At 38.9% G+C, this 20,710-nt stretch overlaps 1 protein-coding gene across 1 annotated transcript; it reads left to right on the top strand.

The window, feature by feature from the left end:
* Positions 1 to 14,525: 14,525 nt before the first annotated feature.
* Positions 14,526 to 20,653, top strand: LOC146368920 (serine/threonine-protein kinase pim-1-like). The gene is made up of 10 exons (XM_084911389.1): positions 14,526 to 14,618; positions 15,104 to 16,601; positions 16,990 to 17,226; positions 17,352 to 17,477; positions 17,601 to 17,695; positions 17,834 to 17,881; positions 17,966 to 18,184; positions 18,274 to 18,454; positions 18,541 to 18,711; positions 18,801 to 20,653. The coding sequence occupies exons 2-10, from the start codon at positions 16,541 to 16,543 to the stop codon at positions 18,890 to 18,892; spliced, it is 1,230 nt and encodes a 409-aa protein (XP_084767515.1). The 5' UTR covers positions 14,526 to 14,618; positions 15,104 to 16,540; the 3' UTR covers positions 18,893 to 20,653.
* The last annotated feature ends 57 nt before the right edge of the window (positions 20,654 to 20,710 follow it).

Here is a 20,710-nt window from a genome sequence, read left to right as displayed (position 1 = left end):
AAACTGGAAGGTTTGACTATAAATCAAACTTTGAACAAAGTCTTTTCTTCTGTCTTCATTCCAGGATCTCACTCAAATCTGATGCAGAAAATATGAAACTAATCTGAGAGAATAACTGAAGCAGTTTTCCTCCTGAACCATCACAAAGTTCAGAGTTCATGTTTAGAGCAGAAGATTCAGCAGTCGCTCTGTGACCTTTCAACTTTCTTCACTAAAACAGCTTCATTACAGAGAAACAAGTCACATTTTCTTGATGTTATAAGTCCTTTCAGATGTTTGTAATGGTCCTTGAATGCAGCATCAGTGTTACAGGTTGTGACTCCTGTGAACAAACTGACACAGTGTGATATTACACATATTTAAATCTGTCTTTACTGATGATGTTGAAGCTGCTGAAGGCTCAGTGAAGTTTTGTCTTCCTGCAGGTTAACAAGTGAAATCTGAAAGTGATGCACAACACAAGAGGGCGCCTTCATCCTGCTAACAGGGATGTAGAGGAGGTTAAAGCACCTCAGCTCAGTTTGTCCACATGTTTTACATTCTGCCATGTTTTTAGGCTGAATAAAGCCTTTATCATAAAGTACACTGTGTCATAGATCATTTTTACATAGAACTGTGTCCTTCATTGAGTTTTATAATTTTAGAAACACTTTGCATAATATTGTATTAAAATGACTTTTTCTGTATTAAACTGTTTCTCTGTTTAGTTACAGGCCATTCATTCATTAGAAACACATAAAACATTCACATTTAGTTTAGCTGATAATTTACACGACAACCTCAGTTTTGTGTACAAATATGACAAACATGACGTTTGCAGATTTCTTCAGTCAGCTGAAGAAGACTGGACTCCAAACTGCTCCTGCTGTAAAACTGATATCACTGCTATGCTGGACCCTAAGTGCTGTACTGTTTTCAATACAGGCTTTTTACAGATGAGATATTTAACAGTCATTAGAATTGGAATTTAGATTTGAACATTTGAATTTTTATGTACTAATATTTGTTATTATAATATTAATATAGCACCAGGTTCAGTTACCTTTACTTAAAATTTGATGGTAGAATTTTCCTTCAAGGAGCAACTTTTTACTTTTTTACTTTAAGTACATTTCAATAAGGAGAGATCGTCAGAAAGAATGAAGATGATTTATTGATGAACAGAATGTACAAAGGTGTTTGGTGGTCTGTCTCTCTGCAGAACGGAGCTCCAGCTGTGAAACAGATTAGAGCAGGACCCCTCAGAGCCTAGATGCTGGTGATGGAGATGAAGGTGACTTGAATGAAGCTTGAGTGATGAGAGGTGGAACTGGGGAGGAGGTGCTTTGCACAAAGGCGTCTATGAAGGAGAATGACAGATGCACAGTGAGATTTGAAGTACGCAGCATGAATGGTGATTGGCCTGGAGAAGGCCGGGAGAATGTGATTGGACCAGACCAGTGATGACACAAACAGCTTGACAGTGGAAGTGATAAAGCTTAGATTCAGCCGGCAGCACCTGGGAGCGGACAGATGTGAGACCATAGATCTTTGTTATTGAACTTACACAGAAGCTTTATTTCAGAGCCTGAACTTTTTTGCTCTTAGTTGAGTAACACGAGTATCTGTACTTCTACTTAAATACAGAATGTCTGAACTTTTGCCACCTCTGCTTTTTGGTAGCTCCAGGAATGAGAACAGAAAAACAAACATTGACAAAAAGTGTAGTGGATTTATGAACTTTACATTTAACAGATCTCACAAAGAAGCTCAACACAACAGTCAGCTGTTACTGTCGGGTATGGAGGATTGAAGACAGCAGGTGACGTTGTAGCAGAAGAGAAGATTCACACTGATGGGCTTCATCCATCAGTGTGAATCTTCTGTTGCCTCTACTGTTGTTAACAGAAAATGCAAATCAAAATTACTATTCTGTTAAATATGGGAAATGTTACCAACTCTGTAGAGAATAATGGTGAGATGCAGTTGCACATCGTCATCATGAGAACTGATTCCTGAACCGCTCGTCCTGCATCATCTTCAATTATCAAGCTCTGTCAGCATGATCTCCATGATTCCTGGGATGTATTCCTCATAGACCACCCTCAGGTGTTTCAGCAGTGTGTTTAGCTTCTGACTCAATATACACCACAGACCTGAATCAGACCCTTTAGGTTACACACAACAGAGCAGGTCAGTCAGGAATCTTACTAATTACTTTTTAAATGGCAGCACTGCAACAGAGAAGCTTTTAAAAACCTGAAGAATGCTGCTGAAACTAGAGGCTTTATATATCAATAAGATTAAGATTAATAAAGATTATGGCTCCTTACAGCCATCACATCAAAAGACTTATTTTTGGAGACGATGCCAACCATACCTTAAATTATCTTTAATGATTCTTAATGATAACACACTTACCTAAAACAAAGGTAATGTAAAGCATATCATCAAAGAGTAACTGCCACAGGAAAACATGACTGTCAGTGAAGACATCCATCTGTCTGCTGCTTCTACCATGGCACCATATTCAGCAGAGAAGACCACTTTGGTTTAGTCTCTCTAATTATGCGAGCTGGGACCACATCCTCACTTTAGGTTTGACAGCATTTCTAGTAGATAATGGCAGATGGCTTCAGCATGAACTGAGGCAGCGGTTTGAGGAAGGCCTCACATTATTAAACAACCCACAAACATAAAGCCCTGCTGCTGTCAAACTTTGTCATATAAACAAGTACAGAGAACTGTGCTGAAATCTGGAGTGACAAAGCAAGGCAGGTACAATTACAAATACAGATATCAGTGTCACAGTAAAAAGCTTCATTTGAACATGAATTTAGTTGTGATGACAAGCTGAGACAAAAAGGTGATCACTTATTCCACTTCATCACCCAAAGTGGAACCTGCTCCCATCTGGTTCCCCCTCTCCACCTGCTCTAAAACAGAATAAATGTAAAGCATCCGAATCAGCACATGAAACCTAGAATTGACTTAATGATGCTCACAGAAAAATATGTTTACCTCACAGATGTCTGTGCAGGTTCTTAGTCATCCAGCTCATGGTAGTCTAAGGAGCTGCTTAGGTTTACCTCACATGTGAGATCATATGCCTTGGAGAGCATTATGGACAGGAAAGTTTCAGGTCCATGAGGTGAGCATATTCTGGATGTGCAGAGATCACCTTATGCAAGTGGAGCACAAACCTGCATGTGACTGCTGCCTGGATGTTACCTCATCCATAAGTATTAAAGGATGGATATAAACTTCCTGTCAGAAATGACTGAAGGTCCTGTGGGAAGTTTTCATCAATAAGTACAGTATATGTATAGCAGTGGAACAGAAGCTGTTGTGGTCTTCTTGTCCTCATGTACCAAGCTACCATTTTATCTGTTTCTCCACCTTTTGCTCTTTATTTCTTTCCTCTGTGTGTGTGTGTGTGTGTGTGTGTGTGTGTGTGTGTGTGTGTGTGTGTGTGTGTGTGTGTGTGTAGAGGTGGAGCCTCCTCCTGTATGGGCTCAAATTGTGGTCTTAAATATTTTGTACTTGTAAATCAGAATGCATATATTTGTGTATCTGTAGATAAGAATTTGTGTGTGCGTAAAAAATATGTGTGTGTAAAAATATTTACACGTTAGAATTTCTATTTGTTAAGGTCTGGTTACAGATACAAAGCAAAAAAACACGTGTGAAACTCTGCACTCAAGTTTCAACTTACAAGTACGAATTTTGACCCGATTTTTCTTCCTTTCAGCTGATTGGTCAATGTCATGTCAATCACAAATTTAACTATCCAATCAGAGAACAGATGGGTTTGGCTGTCAGACGCTTTACTGAGCTGCAGGTCCTTGAAGGGTAATACAGTGAGAAAATAAAACAGGCGGGAATTTCAGCTCTGACTCGATCTTTTTTCTACTTTCAACAGAAAATGTTATTTTCAGTATTAAGTGACGTCATCCTCACTATAATCTGTTACTCACTGTGTCACCGTGAAGAATATATTTATACTGTAAAAAAGAAAAGCTAGAAAAACACTTTCATTAATTACACGTGATCTGTTTCTTCTTTTCACGACAGAGTTTTTTCCTTTTTTTATTCTCACTGATGCTTCATTGTGAATAACTCAAAAACAACTGAAGTAATGCAGGTTCATTATAACCAAAACTCCAGACTGACAGCAAAACATGATGTTAGAAAATGGAAAATCCACAGCAGGGAAAGTTCAGGAAGGTTTCTTCATGCTTCACAGGCTGCTCAGCAGAGGATGATTTAAAGATGTGTGTGAAATGGAGTGTTACGATTGGTCAGAAAATGTGATGAATGTTAACTTTTTATAAAGAAAGACAACACATTTAGTCTTTTCATTAAAATATATAAATATTAAGTTGATTAAAAATCAAAGCTAACACTATGCCAGCTTCTAGCTTTGCTTGACAGGTGTAGAAAAAACCTGATGATTGACACGAACTCCCAGAAAAGTTAAAAGTCAACCAAACACATCCAAACTTTGAGCCCAAAAACAGCCGTAAACCTGTGTGGTTATTATAGTAAACACTGCAGTCTTTTCTCTGTATGTGTTACTTTATAAATAGATTTAATGTGAGCAACACGAATGTTAACAGATGGAGATCTTTGCTGAAGCACACTGATCACTACATTCACAGATTGCTGTCTTTAACAGTCTCATCATTTTTCTTTCCTTCGTTCTGTGAGAATTTCTCCAGAATAACGTGTTGATCGCAGTTATTGACTGTCTGATATAATAAGTAGCTTTGTTTTAATTGTGCACGGCTCGTCTGTGTCACTGTTTCACAGAACAGCATCATCAAGATGTGGCGATAACCAAATTGTCCAGCAGGTGTCGCTGTGGAGATGGTGTCAGATTGTTTTGAAGCCTGGCTTTGCCCATCACTACTCTTTAGCCTTTGGGCATATTTATTTAACATAAAGAGCAGAGTCCATCTTCATCTACATACAGCGCCCCACCATCATGGTGAGAGCCCATAACAAACATAGTAATGATGTCACAACAAGTTGTACTGTAAAGTCTCAACCAAAGTTCCCCCTGTGACATGAAGAGTAAGGGCTTCAACACGTATAATAATTTCACTTAACAAAAACTGAAGCTTTCAAGTCCTGTTATGATGAGGTGATGAAGATGTTCTGCTGTACTGATCAGCAGAGTATCAGTTATCTCTGCTCTGTGGATGAACATAAAGGCCACGACTGAAGTTTACATGAAACTGTAAACTTCTGTAAGCTCGAAATGTTTGTTAAAGATTTGTTTTGATGTATTTGTGTGTTGTTTCTCTTACACTTCACAGACCTTCCTTTATCACACAGACTTTATTTATCATTTTGCAAAGAAAATGTCTGCACTTATATTTCCATTTATATGTCAAAAAGGGTTTTTTAGAAGATTTCTTACACACTTACAAAAACGTTAGTAATTTAAATGGACTGTTTGTTTGGTTTTGATGATGTCATCTTTTAAATTCTTAAATTGGAGTTTCCATTATGAATAAGTTACTTGGTAATTAGTCTGATTTATTGGAGACAGTTGTTCCCATGTCTTATTCCAAAAGTGTCAGAAGGAAGTAAGATTACAAAATATTGTGATATTAAGTACAAAGTTTCTTCATTATAACTCCATATATTTTACTGAAGTGTTTGAAATTCCTGGGTGTTGCCTGCCAAATATCACAGGCTACGTCCACACGTACATGGGTATTTTTGAAAACACCGATTTTTCTGTGCGTTTGGGCCTTTTGTCCACACTAAACTGCGTTTTGGGTCACTGAAAAAGGAGATTTTTAAAAAGTCCTGCCAGAGTGGAGATTTTCAAAAACTCCGTTTTAGCGTTTAGGTGTGGACGAGAAAAACTGAGGAAACGCAACGTTAAATGTGTGCGCCTTTTTTTGACATCACGCTGTGCGCCACGTTATTGTTTCGGGAAGATGAATTTGTACAATGGCGGACTTAGACAAAAGTTACTGATAATTTTACTCTCTGAAGTTTTAACAGGCTTACATATACACACAGTTACTGTCCCTCCATTTCAAAAGACAGTTGTCACAGTGAACTCTGGACGTGGCTTCTAAATTCTACACAGACGCTCTCACAACCTAAATCCCGACGCCAACCACGTCGTCGGTTTTGGACTAGACCGGGTCGGACCACCGCTTGGTGGGACAACTTTGAAAGCGAGACGGTTCTTCCAGAAGAATGGCGAGAGAACATTTTTGCATGTCGAGCACTTCACTTTTGGCTCTCTGTCAGCCACTTCATCCACACATCGAAGGCCAAACAAACAAAATGAGTTTGCCCGTTAGTGTTGTAAAAAAAGGTGAATGCACACTTTATTATTTAGCTGATGAGGGGAGGTTACGAAAGACTGCAAACGCTTTCGGTCTATCAAGGCAAGTGGTGTCAAAAATAGTAAGAGAAGTATGTACGGCAGTTACTGTTCACTTGGGCCCTGTGTTTATACAGTTACCACTCACAGAGTCCAAAGTCGAGGAACTTGTAGCGGGTTTTACCGAGCCTATGGAATTCTTCAGTGTATTGGTGCTGTGGATGGGACCCATGTGGAAAAAAGCAACCATCCACAAATTCTATGGACTATATTAACAGGAAGGGGAGGTTTTCTATTAACATGCAAGCCAACAGTGACTACAGGTAGTTAATTTATTAATGTTGTGGTGAAATAACCAGGCAGTGTACACAACGCACCTATTTTTGCAAATTCCATGCTGAACACACATTTGAAAAGTGGCATGATTCCTTCTTCCAAAAAAAATAAAAAAAAATAAATAAATAAATAAAAAAATTATGGAATATGAGGTGATTCCAGTTTTTCTTATTGGGGATCCAGCATACCCATTTCTTCCTTACCTAATGAAAGAGCACGCAAACGGGGGAAGCACTGCTCAGGAACAGTATGTTGGACTATGCTTATGTCGAGCTCGAATGGTCATTGAATGTGCTTTTGGCAGACTGAAAGCACGGCTTGGAGCATTGCAAAGGTCGATGGACATTAATCTAAATGAACTTCTCCTTGTCCCCATATACTCCGTATATGCCTGTTTTGTGCTCCATAACTACTGTGAGGCCAACAAGGACATGATGGATGAGAATATAGTCACTGAAGTAATTCAGCAGGACAAGGACAAGCAGCCACACAGACTTACCACAGAGCTGACTGCATGACATCAGAAGGGAAGAGGGTCAGGAGAGTCCTTACTGAATTCCTCGATCCATAAAAAGGATTTCTCTTCTATTGTAGGACACCGTCATATCTACAGAAACTAGAAGTCAGGGAGTGTGACACTTCACAATCTGTGCACTGTGATCCTGAACATGTTCAAAAAGCAAGTGGCTCCTTACCTTAAGTTAAATGTTGTTTACAGAGAATAAGACCTTTTATTAACATGTTGTATGCATTTTGTCACCCATGTAAAAAAATTCAGTTCATTTCTTTACTGAATAAACTCTGGAGAGAGCCAGTGAGACAAAATCCAAAATACTGTCTTTAGTTAACATTTTTAAAGAAGAAGCCACTTGAAAACTTACACAAAAGTAGCTGCCTTTCAAAAAAAGAAACAAACTTCTCAGAAGTAGGAAATCTTAAAATGCAAAAAAAGAAACAAAAAAACAACATTTTCACTGTTTTAACATGGAGCATAATGAAAATAAATTCAAATGATAAATAAAACGTACAGATGCGGCCCAAACAGCCTCCAACATAAGTTATTTATTTCCCAGCATAAGTAATGATGCAGATTATTTCAAATATCATCCTGCTCGTGCTCATGTGAAGGAAAACTGCCCTGTTCCCTGCAGAGGTAAGGTTGGGCTAGGTGTGCTGCTTGGCCGCTCAGTTATTATAATATGTTGGGTGGAAATGTGCCAGGTACAGTGTGTACACCACATGTGCCCACCATGGTATGGTGGCAGGTTGAAAGGCTGTGGTGGTGGATGACTCGTCTTAGCATTAAAAATCCATCTGCAATTGAACTTGTAAGTCGATCAAGACTGACTGATAATTTACTGCAATGTTCAGAAACTCGCCTCTCAGATGTCTCCATTATATCCTGAATTCTTTTCTTCATCTGTGTGTCCACCTCTGCAACATTCAGCAGCTGTGTCTCAGTTGAAAGTCTTCTTTTAAGGCTGTCCTGTCTGTGGTAGAATAAAATAATGAAAAACAAATTAACCACAATAAATGTTAAAATAGATCAGTGGTGGAATACCAAGATTATTATTTACTGAAGTGTTGTACTTAAATATTTTAAGTGTTCTCTTTCCCTATACGTTCAACTCTACAACATTTTTGAGGGAGGGACTCAACACCAACACAGTTATACTGCAGATTCAGATGAATATTAATCTGTCATTGTGATGACTTTGCATAGGTTAAGCTACACAGTAGTTAAAGAAATGAAGCTGAGCTGCGTCTTTACCAGGTCAAACTTAAAGGTGATAAAGGCATCTATAATTGAGCTACTGAAATAAAGTAGGACATTCATTTATACATGTATGGTGGGCTAACCTTATTATCATAATCACTTTTAAAAAGCGATATTTACGCCATACTTACATGATGTCTTCGCTCCTTCACCACAGAAGTGGACAAATCGCTGTCCTCAGACTGTGGTTGATCAGACACATCTGACACTTCCACAGTCGAGATGTCAGGTGCAGATGAAGTGGATGCAGAATCCAAATGATGAGAAGCTGTGTCAACATCTGCTGTTTCTATAGCTGACTGAATGGCAGTCATCGGTGGCGAGCCACCCCATATCTGTTCACACAGCTGGAAGTACAGTAGGACCACTCTGCCAACTGGCGTTTTCGACCGGAGTCTACGCTTGCCTATATTTCCCCATTTTTAGCCTTCAGCTTGGTGGTGATGATGGCCCTGGTTATGTCCTCCTTGCGATGAGAAAATTCTTGTGACATTTCAAACGGGTATGGCTCTAAAAAAAGATGGTGAATGTCGGCGTATTTCCCCTGACAAGTCTCCCAGTCCACGTTTTCTTGTGTTTTTGCTGTTTTATGTTCCAGTGTGATATTGAGGAATAATTCCACCTCGCTGTCTGTCTACATGTACGACTCAGTTCTGCTTCTATGCGCCATCATTGGCTTTCAGGCTTCTGCACCATGGCTGCTGGGTGACCCCACGTCAAACCACGTCAGATCAATCATTTCGCCACAGTGTCAGGGTTGGTTGAAGGAGGACCCAAATGTGAAACGTTCTGAATGGAAAAAGTGTGTTTATTTACAAGAAGCTATGAAACAGTGCCAACAATCCACAGTGTTCCCAATTCCCAGGCCGTGATTCCTCTCCTTGATATGTGGTGAAGTTTTGTCCTCCTTGGTGCCTATGTACACAGTGTGCTGCTCCTTCCACACGTTTCTGCATTTGACCTAGGAACGAGAGACGCCACATTTAATACAGTCCTATCCACCGTCCAACAAAAAACTTCCACAGGAGATAACAGAAACCACGACCATAGAGCAGAAGAACTAAATATGATCCTAGCATAACAATCCCACGCCGACTGCTGCTCCACTGCTCTGTTAAGTAGGGCTCCTTGATTAGGCACATCGGCAACATGTGAGTGATTAATCCCAGGTGTGGCTGGCTCAAAGACGGGAGACTCTCCAGGCCTGGTGTGGCAGAAAAACCAACATATCACAGCACACCCACAAACACACACTCACTCCAACTTGTACACAGGGAAACGAGGGACCAGGAGAAGATCACACCAACCAACAACCAAAAGCATTCCAGAAGACAAATGAAACTAATAAATATTCATCAAACCCAAAAACAACACATCATCCCTGGTTGGCAGAGCCAGGCCCATGGCGCTTACAGATGATGACACTTACAGATGATGACACTTACAGATGCCTTTTCAAGAGCAACAGATGCAGGAACTCTCAGAGACACAGAGAAATGGACCTTCCCTGTCGAGCGCTGGGAGAAAAACTCCTGCTCATCCCCTCACTTGGCGCTTCCCCGTTAACCCACTAGATGGCAGGTTTGCCATTAGAAGATCAGGAATAGACCCATTCATTGAAACGTTGATCCCATTACTTACAGAACAAATGACTCTGACCTGTCATATAACAAACTTATAAAAAACATGCCTCAGAAATACCCGTGAGACAGAATACGTACTATCAGACACTTGCATGGAGAAACCTTATGAATATCAGCGCTCACACACTCACGTGTGCACGCAGGTACTTACAGACTCACACTATCTTGGGTGGCTGCTGCCTCAACATATCAAGCATTATCGATTTTGTGTACTGCTTAAAAAGATTCAGCATTTATTATTTACTGTTACCCAGTGTTGGGCAAGTTTGAAAAAGTAATTAATTATAGTTACTAGTTACTTCTTCAAAAAAGTAACTGAGTTAGTAACTGAGTTACAATATTCTAAAAATAATTAATTGCTTGAAAAGTAACTATTGTGTTGTAACTATTGTCAAAGGGGAACAGAAAAGCAACAAGGATGGAACAACAGTCTTATTCTGATCATCCAGACAGATTCACTGAAAGGTCTCAGGTCCTGAGTAGAGAGAGTCTGACTGGACGTTGTTACTGGGAGGTGGAGTGGAGAGGGAGAGGAGTTTATGTAGCAGTCTCATACAAGAATATCAGCAGAGGAGGACGGGGTAATGAATGTGGATTTGGACGTAATGAAAAATCTTGGGCATTAGATTATCACAACAACAGTTATACATTTTGGTACAACAACATCCAAACTCGTGTCTCAGGTCCTCGTTCCTCCAGAGTAGGAGTGTACCTGGATCACAGAGCAGGTATTTTGTCCTTCTACAGCGTCTCTGAAACCATGACTCTCCTCCACAGAGTCCAGACCACATTCACTCAGCCGCTCTATGCTGGACTGAGGCTTTACAATAATGTATTTATAATCTCTTCTGGGATGTGGGTTGAAAACTCTGCTGAGTTGACGAAACTGAAGTAGACTGAAGTCTTTCATATTGTGGGTTTAAATCTGTATTTTAGTTTCATTTTATTTTCTCTCCATCATTTCTGCACAGAGATCAGCTGTCAGTCAAACATTATGGGTGGTACCTCCACATCTTCTAGTTGTTCTCTTGATGTTTCTGAGTTTTTAAAGGAGATCTTTCCTGTGACTGTTTATGGAGGCTATCACTGCTCATCATCATTTTGATTTACTAAAATATTTCTCCACATGAAAATGTAAACTTCTCTATCCTCTAAATGTTTCTGGAATATTTGTATTGAAAAATGTCGACATTTCTCTTCATGAGTATGGCAGACCATGTGTGTGTGTTTGTGTTTGTTTTTGTCAAAATCATCAAACAAATGAGGAAAAACTGTGATTTTAATGAATGAATTCATATATTGTGTTGATGTTTTATTGTGTGAATAAACTGGAAGGTTTGACTATAAATCAAACTTTGAACAAAGTCTTTTCTTCTGTCTTCATTCCAGGATCTCACTCAAATCTGATGCAGAAAATATGAAACTAATCTGAGAGAATAACTGAAGCAGTTTTCCTCCTGAAGCATCACAAAGTTCAGAGTTCATGTTTAGAGCAGAAGATTCAGCAGTCGCTCTGTGACCTTTCAACTTTCTTCACTAAAACAGCTTCATTACAGAGAAACAAGTCACATTTTCTTGATGTTCTTAAGTCCTTTCAGATGTTTGTAATGGTCCTTGAATGCAGCATCAGTGCCGCAGGTTTAAAAGGTCACTTTCTGTTGTGTTCAAAGATTTCCTTCAGATATGGTCTTTAATCAGTAAAGCCAGTGATACAGCAGTGTCATTAGCTGTGTTATTGGCACCAGGCTGTGTTTATGTATGTATTTAATTCTGTCTGAGGATGTCTTCAGCATGAAATGATCATTTGCTCAGCTGCTATGTCTCATCTCTTATCAGACATTGGTTGGAACAGAGTTTTGTTGCTGACCATCTGACAAGAGGGTGAAGAAAAGCTTCAGGCTTCATTTGGACACTACGTTGGACAGAAGTCTCCACAAAAATGACTCAGAAACACAAATATTATTAATGAAAGTCCAAATGTCAAAAAGGGGTCATACATGATCCTGAGAAATGTCCTTGAACATTTGAACATGAGTCAGAGGGTTGTCAGGTTTCTACACTGCATCGTGGCATCAAGCCTGAGATGTCTGTGTAAACAAGTATGGAGGACACAAATGCACAGACGCAGTCGAGCTGTTTACTGCTGATGAGGAAGGAAAATAGTCTGTTGGAGATTAAAGCAGCATTTATTAGAGTAAGAACAGATACTTGTGTCCTTCATTTGATCCCCGTCAATTTACAGAAGACTTAAGGACCCTTTGACTTCTAACATACAGCTGCATGTTTACAATTTTATTATTTATTGATTGATTTCTAGCAAAGCGAGACTTTACTGATTAAAGACATATAATCAGACATATTACTGTTACTTTCTGAAAAAGACTCACATAAAGCAGATTTATCACAAGCAAACATCAAGACACATCCTTCATGGCTTAAAGTTGCAGTGGGACTCTTTCGCCATCTGGTGGTTGTAACAGTTATGACAACTGTTCCTGCATATAGGGAGTGCAGAATTATTAGGAAAGTTGTATTTTTGAGGAATAATTTTATTATTGAACAACAACCATGTTCTCAATGAACCCAAAAAACTCATTAATATCAAAGCTGAATGTTTTTGGAAGTAGTTTTTAGTTTGTTTTTAGTTTTAGCTATTTTAGGGGGATATCTGTGTGTGCAGGTGACTATTACTGTGCATAATTATTAGGCAACTTAACAAAAAACAAATATATACCCATTTCAATTATTTATTTTTACCAGTGAAACCAATATAACATCTCCACATTCACAAATATACATTTCTGACATTCAAAAACAAAAACAAATCAGCGACCAATATAGCCACCTTTCTTTGCAAGGACACTCAAAAGCCTGCCATCCATGGATTCTGTCAGTGTTTTGATCTGTTCACCATCAACATTGCGTGCAGCAGCAACCACAGCCTCCCAGACACTGTTCAGAGAGGTGTACTGTTTTCCCTCCTTGTAAATCTCACATTTGATGATGGACCACAGGTTCTCAATGGGGTTCAGATCAGGTGAACAAGGTGGCCATGTCATTAGTTTTTCTTCTTTTATACCCTTTCTTACCAGCCACGCTGTGGAGTACTTGGACGCGTGTGATGGAGCATTGTCCTGCATGAAAATCATGTTTTTCTTGAAGGATGCAGACTTCTTCCTGTACCACTGCTTGAAGAAGGTGTCTTCCAGAAACTGGCAGTAGGACTGGGAGTTGAGTCCAGTCCCAGTAGGACTGGGAGTTGAGCTGCATTTATTCCTTATGCAGCATAAGGAGTAAATACAGAATATTAACCAAAGTTGTGATTAAAACACCTTTTACAAATGCACAAAAAAAACCAAAAAAGAAATCTTTCTACCTTCTGCAAAGTTCATCGCCCCAGAAAAGACAAGAGCAGCAAATTCTCCAACACTGAAACCTGCAGCAGCGACACACATCTCAATGGCCTGTGTACAGCAGGAAACAAGTCAAAAAAAATAAAAATAAAAATGTAACAGCCTCCCGATTATGACCGATATATCATTTATGTCACTGATACATCCGTAACTGAAATTAACTCAGAACAATTTGTTTATTTTTTTAAATGGTCATTCAGAATCAGAAGATTATTTACGTGGTGTTTTTGGTGGGAGTGAAACAACAATCTACTGATAAAAACAATAAAAACAAGATGTGATAATAAGAAATAACCACTGTTGGAAGCCTTATTTACTCTATCGCCTTAATCAGGTGCAGTAATTAAAGTTGAAATGAGAAACTTTGCATTTGAAAGATGCTCTTCTACTGGGCGCTCAAAATGCTTTCTTACAACAAGCATCATTCATCCACACCTTCATACATAATGTGCGCACATTTTAAATATAAATTAATATTACTGTAGCAGTATTTTTTTATTTTTATTAAAAAGATAAAATGGCCACATTTAAGAAGGCAGGACCTGCAGTTATTGTCCTTTTTCCAGACATTTATCTGGCACTTACTTTGGGGTTTTCTTGGTTGAGTCTCTCCACAGCAGCCAGGGAGGTGACAAACACCGCCGGCTGACAGTGAACCGTTTTCTGCAGGTCAAATTCAAATTCAAATTTTATTTGTCACGTACACAGTCACACACAGTACGATATGCAGTGAAATGCTTAGACAACTGCTCGTGACCTAAAGAAAAAAAGTGACAGTGACACATGAAAGGCAGTCGCGTTTTAATCAGTAGAGATGAAAGAGCAAACCATGTACCGTAGTTTTGATTTATTTATTTTTAGCACAACACCAGAACAACCCCACGTGCCCATAATTTGCGGTGCTTCAGAAAAAAAGGAGTGAACATAAAAGGGAGTAAAATGTTGTGTCAGGTAATTTCAAATGCAGCATTTCTATCACCTCAACAAACACTAACTGTGTCACAGTGTGTTGCTAGCTAAAGCTCCACTTGCTGTATTTCACAGGAAGAGAAAGAGTGAGAGCTAACTTCACTCAGAGATATAGAAAGAAAGAGAAAGAAACCAGGCTGTATTTAAAGGTAAGGACTGCTTAGTGATATTTGATAAAATGTAATTGTATTTTAACAGGGACATAAAGTGCTTGTCTTACTCCCTTCTTCTAGCTCGAAATTACTTGCCAAGTGGTAAGGACCGTTCATGGTCACACGGTGAGAACATTGGTGTTGACTATGAAGAGATATGGTCAGACAGGGGAGGGGCCAGTCAGATTTATCAACTCAACCTCCTTAAAGCATGGAGAGAGGCTGAAACCAATCTCTGGTGAGCCCGGTTAAGGAAAGAGATGAGTTGGTGCCTGAGATGCCAAATTCCAACATCCTCATTCCCGCCATTGAGATAACACTCTCACACAGGCCCAGAGAGCAGATGTTGCTGCATTGCAGATGTGTTATACCCCCTGTCCAGCCGAATGACTCTCAAAAAGAAAATTTTGCAGAAGATCAATGTGATCGCTTGGATCACTGGAATTATCATCTCGATATCTCTTGTCCTTCTTTCATTTCAGACGTCTTGAAAACAAGTTTTAACAAAGTCCTGGAGAAGTGCCCAATGCTGGAGGACCTCCTGCTTTACCCCTGGCTCAGATAAACTCCTCTCTGACACAAACACACACGCATACTGAATTCACATCTTGCCATACAAATGTGATACAGTAACCAACTTTCTTTCTTTCAGAAAAAAAGAAAATTGGGAGATTCAAAATTTTCCTCACAGTAATGTTTGCATCAGTCTATCAGATGAATCCCCTCCAAGTCCAATATTTACATCAGTTACAGTGATAATGCTTGGTGTCTACTTTCAGCCACCGCAGTAGAATGCCAGGAATGAATCTCATTGAAATTGTAGTTGCATTTGCTATTTAATTTAATTGTCATGGATGATACACAGACAACCCAACAGCAAACAGAGGAAAACAATGGGCTTAAATACACAGAGGGATAAATGAGGGAATAAGACACAGGATGAGAGCACAGCTGCGAGAAATCACAAACAACAAGACCATGGGGAAGGAAAACTGAAAACACTAACATAGTCTAAGGAGCTTAGAAAGAAAACGTCTGGACTTCTTTAAGTTGCTTGAAGACGTTCAAGCAAAGTTTAAGTTCTTTTCATCCAAGAAGGTGAAACATCTTCAAGCAACTTCAAGTCCAGACGCTTTCTTTCCAAACTCCTTAGACTACGATGACCTAGATGACTGAGAACCTTCACAGACATGAAAACACTAACATAGCACACAAGACCATCAAAGTAAAACAGCAAACAAGAGACTTTTACAAAGACACAGAGTTGACACAGAGACATGACTGACTGGGGAGAAATTGGGGAACATGGAAAGAAGAGTGACTAGACATGACACGTGGGACACAGGGGCAAGGCAAAGTAACAGAAACCTAAAGCCTAAGAATATAACACAAGAAGAAAACAATAAAGAGAACCAAAAACATACATAAGAATAATCAATGAATATAAATGAACAAACACAAAACACTGGGTCACAGACTCAGTACCATGACAGTTAAATGTACATAATAAATACTTTAAATCAGATGACAATGTAGCTGACACTGTGTTTATTAGTGTGTGGTCAACCACAAATCTTCATACTGTCATCCATACATGAGGTCTTTATACAAACGATGAAAGATAATGAAAGAAACTGTTTAATTGATATGAAATGATTGAATTATATGAAATATTATGGCTTTGTCTGCCAGAGTGTTTTTCTGTAAACTACTTTGAACTACTGGCAGTCAGTGAAGTCACTGAAAGGCAAGATTCTATGTTGTGTTGCCGTAGTTTCCAGAGTTTACTTATAAAGCTCACTAACAGAATTCAGTTAGAAAAGTCAAGCATTTGAAGGGCGCACATTTGAAGGAATATTAACTCAATATTAACTCATTACGGTTTACATTTTCGAGTTTAAAAGTTCTCCGAAATTACAATGAAAAAGGAAACAAGAAAAATTACCACTCCAGCCGATAAGAAAGATTCAGGAGATCAAGGTAAGTAAAATAATAAAATCAAATCCTGGTAAAATCCAAATCCTAGAAATGTTGACACTGTGTGAATCATTTTTGGAGCAATTGAATCATATGTTTGATTGAAAATAGCTTTAATACAAGATGTCTAATCAAAGAAAGGTTACCGGTCTTTTGGTAAAATAATGTAATAAGTTTATTCTTGGACTCAACAGTAAAAACAGACCAACAAGTGTCATCAAGATCTAAGACTTAGTAAACCTAGTATCAATTCGCACTGGTCAGTTTTTTTATCCCAAGAATAAACTTGTGATAATTTAAGCAAAAGCAATTTCAAATTCTTTGCCATCAAACTGCTTCCAGTCCTGATGTCGGGGACTCTTTTTCACCACTGTGTTGTTGTCGTTTATAGATTGTAAGAGCAGGACTGCTAAAAGAAAGGCCAGTCCTGAAAAGAAGACCCCAATAAAAAGGAGGAGGGTCGCTGAGCAGGCTGGTCCTTCCACCAGCTCAGATGTGGTCAGAGGAGTGAAGCGCAAGGTTGTGCAAGATGAAGAGGGCACAACAAAGAAAGCAAAGAAGGCTAAACTTCTCGACCATATGAGCGGTGACAAGGAGCAAGCATCCTCCTCGTTGGACTCTGGTAAAGGTAGGCTAATTAGTTGAATAAGGGGGTAGATTAAGTGTGCTTGCTAGGTTTAAGATATTAGTGTTTAGTGTTTGTGTCTATCATCCAGTGAGCTGATGTGCTTTTGGTGTTTTCCACATCTCCAGACTTGAACAACAAACAGGTGTGCGCAAAAAATGGCAAAAGAAAGGCCGCGGGAGACAACAGAGAGTCACCCAAGAAAAAAAAAAGGAATGTGGACCAGGACAAAAAATCAGTGGCAGACCAAAAACGTAAGTAGCAAGCAGCTTGGGTTTTATATTCAGGGGAAGGGCAAAAGGAACATTTAGGCTACAGAGGAGAGTAATTTGTGTCACAGCTGTAATAAAACAAGATTTGTTGTGTTGTCTGTTCAGGTGAATTCCAAGCCAGATATGTGGAGGAGCACCAGCTCGGAGAAGGAGGCTGCGGAGCAGTGTTTGCTGGCTACCGGATAGAAGATCGTTTTCCAGTAAGTGTTCAGATGATGGTAGTAAGACAGGCAGTAACGCAGATAATGGATAATATCGTAAACTGAGACGTCTGCTGTGTTTCCACCTTTCATTATGTCATACTGAGGAAATGCTCACCAATGCTCTGTGTCTTCTAGGTTGCCATCAAACACATTCCCAAAAATAAAGTCTACTGCAAAGTGGCGGTAAGCGTCCAACACTTGAATCAGTTTTACATTACTGGATTGAATGCGGCGTTCCTCATCATCCACTTTGTTGTAATATTTCAGGATGAAAGCGGGAAGAAGCTCTCAGTGGAAGTGGCCATTATGGTTAAACTTGCAGGTGAAGCAGAAGGGTCAGTGGGAATATCAGCACCTGTGTCCTTGCTGGAGTGGTTCGACCTTGGCAAAGAGCTGATCCTGGTGCTGGAGAGACCTGTCCCCGCTGTGGACCTGCAAAAATACAAAGCAGAAAATGGAAGAACTTTACCAGAGGACAAGGCCAAGGTAGGTTGACTGGGAGAACCTTAGACTGTACAGCATTCAATCAAGGCAGAAAAGCATTAACTCATTATTGTGTTTTTCATCTTTTCCAGGTCATTCTGAAGCAACTAGTTGATGCTGTAAAGGAACTTGAGGATAAACACATCTTTCATCGGGACATCAAGGGAGAAAACATTCTGATTGAGACCGGCTCAGATGTGCCTCGAGTTCGCATCATTGACTTTGGACTGAGCTGCTTTGTTAAGCAGCGATCTCTGTATCGCATCTTCTATGGTAACATATTCTGCTCCTGCTTTTCACAGATGTAACAATTTGTGTCTTTTGTTTTAGAAGAAATTGCAATTGTGTCTGTTTGTTAGGCACGCCTCTTCACACCCCTCCCGAGTGGTACAGGAGGAGCTGCTACAGGTGTGGACCCACCACGGTGTGGCAAATGGGAGTGGTGTTGTATGAAGCGCTTCATGCACGGGACTTTAGTACCGAGAGGTTCCTCACAAAGAAACTGAGCATCAAAAAGCGTCTGTCCACAGGTAAGAAAACTTCACACTTCCAGATTCACTGATGCCTTGGATCACTAGAACTATCATCTTCATCTTTTTGATCTTTTCTTTCTTTCAAGAATGCCGGAATTTCTTGGACGCATGTTTAGCTATAGTCCCGGAGAAGCGCCCAACACTGGAGGAGCTCCAGCTTCACCCCTGGCTAAGATAACACACACAAACACACAATTCACACCTTATCATATAAGTATGATACATTGTAGTAACTTCCTTTCTTTTTTCTGTTGGACAGGAATAGATAGAATGGGTCAATCTTAAAAAATAAATAAATAAAAATTTAGCTTTTTTGGAGTTCCTGTAACCCCCCCAGCCATCCCAGGAAAGGGGATCTTTCTTTGAATGGGCTTTCCCGAGGTTTCTTCCCATCGATCTGGCCCCCTGGGGAGTTTTTCCTCGTCTTCATAGAGAGCTTGGGCTGGGTCAGGAGCTCCATCAAAACTGTCTTTATTTGATGACTTTAATGTCATCAAATAAAGATGTGTTTTACTTAAAGTAAAATTTGATCAAAATAAAACTTGTTTAATTCATCTTTGCTGAGGATTCTCCTTCATTACTATTTTGTTTTGTTTTTTTGTTTTGTTTTTTTTTACCCATGGTGCATTTTGACAAATAAGAAAACTGAATCAGGTTAAAGTGTGCACAAAGACAGTCACACTGCAAATGATCTGAAGACTTGCATCTGTTGCTCTAACCCCCAACTAGTTTAGACAGATTTCCTGGTTCTACCAGAGGTTTTTTCCTTCAAGAAGGGAGTTTTTCCTTCCCACTGTTGCTGAGTGTTTGCTCATAGTGGGTTGTAAAAGCATAAAAGTTAATAAGAGGCATTCATAGCAGAGTTATCACAGCGGGAACTATATAGCTTAAATGTACAATTTCTACAGGACGAATTATAACTTCATTATGTATAAAAGCTCCTGTGGATAATTACTCCTATTTGTAACTTTACACAAGAGAAAGTTTGCTGTCACACTATTTATAACAGGTTGGATTTTGTCCTCTGAGTTGAGCCTTTGGTTGCAGTTTATTGAAGAATTTCCTCTAAAGTAGCTGTTGATAAAGATTTAAAGTCCTGTTTATATACAGAAATATGCTTTAGTTCATGTTTTTTTACATGTCTGCCTCAGTGGATCAGTAGAAGATCTGGCACAGGAAACTAGATGATGAAAAAAGGGTACGAATACACATATATATCTATATCTATATAGATACAGATATATATACACACACACACAGGTTGCAATGTAGTATTTTCATTTTTTCTTAGCATTTCTTTAACGTCTTGGTGCAAAAGAATACCTGCATTTGTGTGTAAAGAAATGTTACATATATACTAAAAACAGTTGGAAAAAAGAACTACAAATTTGGAAAGGAATTTATTCATGTTCTTACTCATAGATGGAGTACATGGTTTAAAAAACACTGAGGAAACAGATATGAGGCGGCTGTATCAACATAAAAACATTAATACAGTTAAAAATGAATAAAAAGTTGCACGCTTAAACTTATTTCTCTACAGTTTGTACAATTAATCCATGTAACAATAGGTTCTCTCTTAATATAGTAGTTAATTAAAATATCTTTACATAAAAATACATTTTTAAGTACTCTCCGGTGGAAGTCTGTTGTGGCTTATGTTTCTAAATGACACAACCATAAAGCAGCCCACAGAATATACAAATATGTCTTTGATAAGTGAATGTTGGCTCCCACAATGGCCTGTTAAGTTATTGCAAAAATAATTTACTGCATAATATGTCAGATTAGAACATGTTATAAGCACAAAACTGAAGGGGAAACAATAAAAACAAAAATTAAAAAACAAATACTAAATTAAGTTAAAGGATATTTCTTACTATACTATATAATTGTATAATGTTGCGTTTGATTGCAAAAGAAAACCCACCAAGAAAAAAAGAAAGAAAGAAAAAGAGAGAATAGAGTTTGATTTATTCAAAACACATTCTTTTCT

This window comes from Perissodus microlepis, chromosome 18 (assembly GCF_051167445.1).
Source record: "Perissodus microlepis isolate ML-2025 ecotype Zambia chromosome 18, ASM5116744v1, whole genome shotgun sequence".
NCBI lineage: Eukaryota > Metazoa > Chordata > Actinopteri > Cichliformes > Cichlidae > Perissodus > Perissodus microlepis.
Note: the sequence above shows the minus strand (reverse complement) of the source record. Positions and strands in the feature narration are given on the sequence as shown.